At 32.1% G+C, this 7,500-nt stretch overlaps 1 protein-coding gene and 2 long non-coding RNA genes across 3 annotated transcripts in view; 2 read left to right on the top strand and 1 right to left on the bottom strand.

The window, feature by feature from the left end:
* Positions 1 to 7,500, bottom strand: part of LOC137647290 (uncharacterized) — a 15,872-nt gene that overhangs the window by 7,547 nt on the left and 825 nt on the right. Inside the window, exons 2-4 of the long non-coding RNA XR_011045570.1 lie at positions 5,035 to 5,134; positions 4,453 to 4,566; positions 2,161 to 2,236 (exon numbers count right to left, since the gene is read on the bottom strand). This is a non-coding gene — a long non-coding RNA (uncharacterized lncRNA). The remainder of the gene's footprint in view (positions 1 to 2,160; positions 2,237 to 4,452; positions 4,567 to 5,034; positions 5,135 to 7,500) is intronic.
* On the top strand, positions 2,521 to 5,137 carry LOC137647293 (uncharacterized). The gene is made up of 3 exons (XR_011045574.1): positions 2,521 to 2,630; positions 4,472 to 4,559; positions 5,057 to 5,137. It is a non-coding gene; the product is annotated as an uncharacterized lncRNA (long non-coding RNA).
* The window catches only part of LOC137647289 (uncharacterized), a 3,390-nt gene continuing 1,703 nt past the window's right edge, over positions 5,814 to 7,500 (top strand). Inside the window, exons 1-2 of the mRNA XM_068380681.1 lie at positions 5,814 to 6,051; positions 6,559 to 6,773. Of these exons, the coding sequence (XP_068236782.1) occupies positions 5,937 to 6,051; positions 6,559 to 6,773 (330 nt within the window). The 5' untranslated portion in view covers positions 5,814 to 5,936. The remainder of the gene's footprint in view (positions 6,052 to 6,558; positions 6,774 to 7,500) is intronic.

Raw genomic sequence — 7,500 nt, 5'->3', positions numbered from 1 at the left:
GAATATGAGTAAGACTAAGATAATGTTCAATGAAAATGCAGAAACAACAAATAAGTGTTATGGACAGGCCTCTGGAGATTGTTAATGTATATACGCACTTGGGACAGACAGTGTTTCCCAGGACAAGAGACCGAAATTAAAAGAAGCATAAGCATGGGATGAAGAGCATTTGGTAAACAAAATTTGATTATGAAAAGTAAAGTAAAAAGTCACTTTCACTTTCTCTAAAAAGGACAGACAGTAAGCGTTTCCCCAGGACATGAAACCGAAATGAAAAGAAGGATAAGCATGGGATGGAGAGCATTTGGCAAACAAAATGAGATTATGCAAATGCCATTTTCATTTTCTCTAAAAAGAAAAGTATTTAATGAAACTTGGAGTCTTACTAAAGCCTTAGACTCTTAGAGCATAAGCTAGTTGCAGCTCAAGAAGCTATAGAAAGAATAATGATGGGAACAACGCTAAGAGACAAAAAGAGCAATATGGATATGAAAGCCAACTAAAGTAAAGTATATTCTAACAACTTGTAAAAAGAGAAATAGACATTGGAAGGACATATAATGCGAATGACAGACAATAGATGGATATTAAGAATAAGAGAATGGGTTCATAGAGATTGTAAAAGAAGCAGAGGAAGGAAGACGATGGATTGACGAACTAAGAAAGTTTGAGGGTATGGACTAGTACAAAAAGACCGTAAACAGACTCAAGTGGAAGGACATGTCTAAGGCCTTTGTTCTGCAGTGGTCTAGTAACGGCTGCTGCTGCTGCTGCTGCTGCTGCTGATGATGATATACATACATACATAGCCTACATACATACATACATACATACATACATACATACACATATTTTCCCTGTTGGAGCCCTTGGCCTTATAGCATCCTGCTTTTCCAACTAGGATTGTGTATATATATATATATATATATATATATGTATGTATGTATGTATGTATGTATGTATGTATGTATGTATATATTATTATATATATATATATATATATATATATTGTATATATAGATATATTGTACATACTGTAGATGTATTTTCAAGTATATTGTTAACGTTTCTGGCCAAGAGCACAACAAAAATATACAATGAGAAACCTTACTCCAAAAGATATTAAACAATTCACCAAATACGCCCACAATCCTAGATAAGCAAAGAGCTTTGCCGTACGCCTGTGTGTTTGTGCTTGTACACGAGAAGAAAGGAAAGTAGGGCATTTCATAACTACAGCCACTTATATCTATTTTCACCTGCCCCGTACGCCTGTTTATACGTGCGCGCGTGCGTGCGTTCCCGAGGCCTCAGGTGGCACCCATTCAAGGTTATAGTCAGGGGAACTCGGAAGAGAGTGCCATTTGTATCCGTAGTTTTCATGGAAGACCAGTCGGTCCAGCATTTCCGCTAGAGACGTTTGTGTGTTGAGTGTTCGGACAAGTCTGTGATTATCTGATAGTGTTAATGTGTTTTCATTATATAAATATGTATATATGTATGTATATATATATACATACATATATATATATATACATACATATATATATATATATATACATACATATATATATACATACATATATATACATATATACATACATATATATATACATACATATATATATACATACATATATATATACATACATACATATATATATACATACATATATATATACATACATATATATATATACATACATATATATATATACATACATATATATATATACATTACATATATATATATATATATACACATACATATATATATATATATATATATATACATATATATATATATAATTTATATCAATATATTTATACATACATACATACATACATATATAATATATACATTTATATATATATATACACACACACACATATATATATATATATATATATATTATATATATATATCATATTCATACATACACAATGTGTGTACACACTAAACCTACTTGAGGATTTGTTATAAAAACGTATTTAAATTATGTCTGTGATTTTGTTAAAGATTGGAGAAATATTAACAGAAAAGTATGATGTTATATACCATATGCAAACAGTGTTTTGAGTACTGGTGAAACTTATTTTGATTCGGTAGTGTATTTTGGTAAGGAAAAGAAACAACCAAAGTGATCAAGATATACTCACTTGAAGAAACTAGTTATGCACACAAGCAAATATTTTTTAGATTCCTTCGTCATCAAAATGCAATTCTCTGACGTTTCTGAAAGAAGAAATTGTTGATGAATACAACTCCAGTCAGTATTTAGCTAATATTGTATTTATTTTAAATTAAAATATGTAAATTATTTTCTCTGTATATATACAATCGGAGAATATGACCACATTTAAGTCGAGTCATGTACTTGGTATTTGTGTATGTTTTATTTACTGTCATAATTATTATATTGACATAAATAACGTACCAATTTCTTTATTACACTTTTGCAATTTGACCAGCAGTGAATTTGACAGCAGTTTACAAAATAACAAATGCAAATGATAATAAATGAACTTCATATATGGAGAACTGATGACAGTGATGTTTTAGGAGGAATGATTTCAGAACTCCTCTGTCTAATTCAACAATGCATATCATCGCTGAAACAGCAACAATGGTAAGTAGTCCGTTAAAAAGTTAATTTCATGATTATACCGTTAGTGAATATTGGAAATAAGCTTCTTATATTTTCTTAGTCCCGAAAAATATTAGGAGACAAATTTAATGTTATAAAACACGGGGCCACATTTCATGGAATGATATACATGAATGTTTTTACTGACATTACACTGCAATATCTGAAATAAGATTTGCGCTCTCTCTCTCTCTCTCTCTCTCTCTCTCTCCTCTCTCTCCAATGTTTTTACTGACATTACACTGCAATATCTGAAATAAGACTTGCGCTCTCTCTCTCTCTCTCTCTCTCTCTCTCTCTCCCTCACTTTTACTCCAATGTTTTTACTGACATTACACTGCAATATCTGAAATAAGACTTGCGCTCTCTCTCTCTCTCTCTCTCTCTCTCTCTCTCTCCCTCACTTTTACTCCAATGTTTTTACTGACATTACACTGCAATATCTGAAATAAGACTTGCGCTCTCTCTCTCTCTCTCTCTCTCTCTCTCTCTCTCTCTCCAATGTTTTTACTGACATTACACTGCAATATCTGAAATAGGACTTGCGCGCTCTCTCTCTCTCTCTCTCTCTCTCTCTCTCTCTCTCACTTTTACTCCAATGTTTTTACTGACATTACACTGCAATATCTGAAATAAGACTTGCGCTCTCTCTCTCTCTCTCTCTCTCTCTCTCTCTCTCTCTCTCTTTTACTCCAATGTTTTTACTGACATTACACTGCAATATCTGAAATAAGATTTGCGCTCTCTCTCTCTCTTCTCTCTCTCTCTCTCTCTCCCTCACTTTTACTCCAATGTTTTTACTGACATTACACTGCAATATCTGAAATAAGACTTGCGCTCTCTCTCTCTCTCTCTCTCTCTCTCTCTCTCTCTCACTTTTACTCCAATGTTTTTACTGACATTACACTGCAATATCTGAAATAAGACTTGTGCGCTCTCTCTCTCTCTCTCTCTCTCTCTCTCTCTCTCTCTCTCTTACTCCTAGTGTGAACTTAGACCTTGGGCAGAACCTTTGTAAATGGAAAAGCTGTTTTTCACGTATGTGGCCCCATGTTTTATATTTTTTTTCTAATCTCCCTGCCCCAGCAGAGGGCCTAAATACTGTTAAATTCAATCCAAGCCTTTGTTGATAATCCTTTCGTTCATTTTTTTTTTCACATTTACCAGTGCCTCCGTCTAGTCTCTGATACTTTCCTAATGTATTCCATATCAGCTAGTGTTTATTTATTTTATAATGAATTGTCCTTAATAATAATTTCACATTATCAATTAATTGAATAATCATCCTGTAGTTTTGCGAAATGTTTACACCATCTTTACAATTAGATGTCTAATACATAAAAAATAGAGGTTATGGTCTTTGGAAAAGTGATTAGAAAGCTACTGGACCAAAATTATTTTGAAGGAGACTTACGAAATCAACAAGAATCAGTTGTTTGTAAGCAATTGGCGAATTTTGGTATGAAATCAACGAACTGTACACAGAAAACACATGCACACACTCAAATTTTCCAGTCTTTTGTTAGCTTGTTCAGCTATGACATGTTTTGATTTCAAGTTACTATATAGCCTCACTGATGTCAAGAAAGTGAAGTTTATTAATTCGCAGTACATTCATGATACGGTACCATTCATTCATCAATGAACCCTATATTTTCTTTTACTAGAGACAGGTAGTTTTTTCAGTTTGCAGATGTTATCCCTTCAGATGTAATTCTCTCTCTCTCTCTCTCTCTCTCTCTCTCTCTCTCTCTCTCTCTCAGCAGTAGTAACAACACCTAACTCATTAGGTGAAATATCTTACCGCTTTCCTTTTTACACAGAGGTCTTTGGTAATCGTCTTAATTTTGGCGAATCTCTCCGAGCCGAAGTCTATAAGAAGGCAACTGGAATTTCTTCCCTCTACTTTTCGTGAGTTCTGGAATGTTAAGTCATTAGAAGATATTTTTTCTTTCAGTATATAATATTTAAAATACTTTATTCATTGGGTAATAATAAAAATTTTCATTCATTGGTTAATGTCTCAAATACTTAATTCATTATTTTTCTTTCGGGTAATATTAAAGTTATATAATTCAAAGTATTTCATATTATTAATATATTGGTAAAAATCTTTATGATTCATTTAAATATGATAGAATTTTGTAATTCATAAGAGTGTATAAAGTAGATACGAACTTATTTCTCTATTACAAGACCACGCCTACATTTTAGAAGTACAGTTTCCAGCATAATGAAAAAAAAAAAAAAACTTATAAAAAAAGTAACATTTTGCTAAATTCATCACGATAAAACCTGTCATCTAAAAACTGCATCATAATATAATTATTTTATCATTAATTCAAATATCAAAAGACCTTTAATGAAGATACAAAATGTTGCTCACCCATCTTTGTCCATAACTTCAGCTCCCATAGACGATGCATCAGAAAAGCCACCAGCATTTCAACTACCCAAAATAGTACCTTCTCTCACTTCTGAAAATGCTGTAAGTAATAACTTGTATTGGTTTAAAGACCCTGTAGGCTTATTGATAGTTACACAATGTTTTGAATTCTAATGCTTTTGATTTCTCTGTAAATATGAAAAGTTAATTTAAGAAATGAATGAAGGAATCTGAAGAGTTTTAAATTATTATCATAATTATCATTAAGATTTTTATTATAATTAATATCAAAATTATTAAAATTAAAATTATTAAAATTATTATTAATATTAAAATTATCATTATTACTAAAAATATTAAAACTATTATTATTAAAATCATCAAAATTATTATTACTAAAATTTTGAAAATTATTATTAATAAAATTAAAATTATTATTAAAATAATTAAAATTATTATTAAAATAATTAAAATTATCATTATTAAAATTATTAAAATTATTATTATCAAAATTATTAAAACTATTATTATTGAAATTGATAAAATCATTATCAAAATTTTCATTATCATGATTAGAATTATTGAAATCATCATTAAAACTATCAATATTATTATTTTTGAAATTGGTATATATACTAACTGCTTGTATGACAGTAACCAATCAATGACCCGCGCCAACTAAACTTTAATATAATATAAAAAGCACCTTGTTCTCTCCATAGGATGAGCAAGAACTTCCCACCGCAGAAACAGACACTGTTCAGTCTATCATCGACGTGCCAGCCCTCGGACAGCTATTAGAATTTTTGATAGGAAACAGTAGCGCTCTAAATTTCAATCTAAAAGCAGGAACCGAAGGAGAAGCTTCTCAAGCAGAAGGAATCTCTTCCCTGGGCATTTCTATGGAGTCCGATGTATTGACTACAGGCAATGTGAAGATGGATAGATTACTGGCCAATCTTGAGAAGCCTACTGAACGCAGCAAAGCCATCTGGATGGCACTTCTTCACGATCTTGGTAATACTTTTTTATGATTATTATTATTATCCTTCTAGAAGTTTTATTCCAGCTGTGACCAAGTTGTGGAATGATCTTCCTAATCGGGTAGTTGAATCAGTTGAACTTCAAAAGTTCAAAGTTGGAGCAAATGCTTTTTTGTTGACCAGGCGGACAAGTGTCTTTTTATAGTTTATTTATGACAATTGTTTTTGATGTTGTTAATAGTTTATATATGACATGTCTGTTTTGACATTGTTACTTTTTTTTAGAATGATTTATTGTTAATTTGTTCTCTTCATTTATTTATTTCCTTATTTCCTTTCCTCACTGGGCTATTTTTCCCTGTTGGAGCCCCTGGGCTTATAGCATCTTGCTTTTCCAACTAGGGTTGTAGCTTGGATAGTAATAATAATAATAATACGATTACCTAAATGATTAAATGTTAGCTAAAACTACCTGAAAAACAATGCATTAAAGTTTCAATAAAAACCTAAACTCTCGCAATTAATAAAACTTTCTCTTCAGTGTCGAACGGATCTGTGAACGATCTTCTGGGAAATTTCATTAGAGAATCTGCGTCTCAAGTCAAGCGTGAGGATCCATTATTTCAGGAAACCGATGGACAAGAACACCTTGAAGAGCAGCTTCCAGATCAGCTCGGGGGACCAGGCAGTCCCTTGACGCAGATGGAAGAATTCATCCTGGAACCTCATCTAGGTCCTGCCATAATGCCCTTCCAGGTAAGTTTGACTTTCATATTTTGTTAATCATCGTATCCTCCTACGCCTATTGACGCAAATGGCCTCATTTGGTTAATAGGGTTCTGGAACCTTGATCATGTTCAACAATCCCTCCTATAAACTTTGTTACAGATTCATCCCGATTTCTGCGTTGGATTCAATTTATGAAATTGAGATATATAGCCCAGCGTTGGGGCCTGTAATGTCATTTAGTAACTAGGTTACAGTATGAGGTAAAAGTTGGAAAAGGTTAGATAGCAAGATAGAAGAAAGGGAGCAAGAACAGAGGTAACGAAAATATTATTAAAAAACGTGCAGCTAGGGGAAAAAAAAAAAAAAAAAAAAAAAAAAAAAAAAAAAAAAAAGAAGCGGCAACATCCTTAAATAATGCACGCAATGTATCGAATGAGGTGCACTGTCAGCAGTACCTCTACAAGGATTCAAGAGTTCTAGAACCTTATCCTTTTCAAGATATAAGTGTGACTTCAGATTTTGTTTTAAAATCATTTAGAGGTATAAAACCTCATTTGAGGTTTACAACAATGCCTTCCCAGATTAAAATATTTCTCCTAATTTGGTTATAGAGGTGAAAATATTTCTCCTAATTCGGTTACAGAGGTGAAAATATTTCTCCTAATTCGGTTACAGAGGTGAAAATATTTCTCCTAATTCGGTTACAGGGGTGAAAATATTTCTCCTAATTCGGTTACAGAGGTGAAAATATTTC

Source organism: Palaemon carinicauda, chromosome 9, assembly GCF_036898095.1.
Source record: "Palaemon carinicauda isolate YSFRI2023 chromosome 9, ASM3689809v2, whole genome shotgun sequence".
Taxonomy (NCBI): Eukaryota; Metazoa; Arthropoda; class Malacostraca; order Decapoda; family Palaemonidae; genus Palaemon; species Palaemon carinicauda.
The sequence above is the reverse complement of the archived record's forward strand: the minus strand, read 5'-3'. Positions and strand labels throughout refer to the sequence as shown.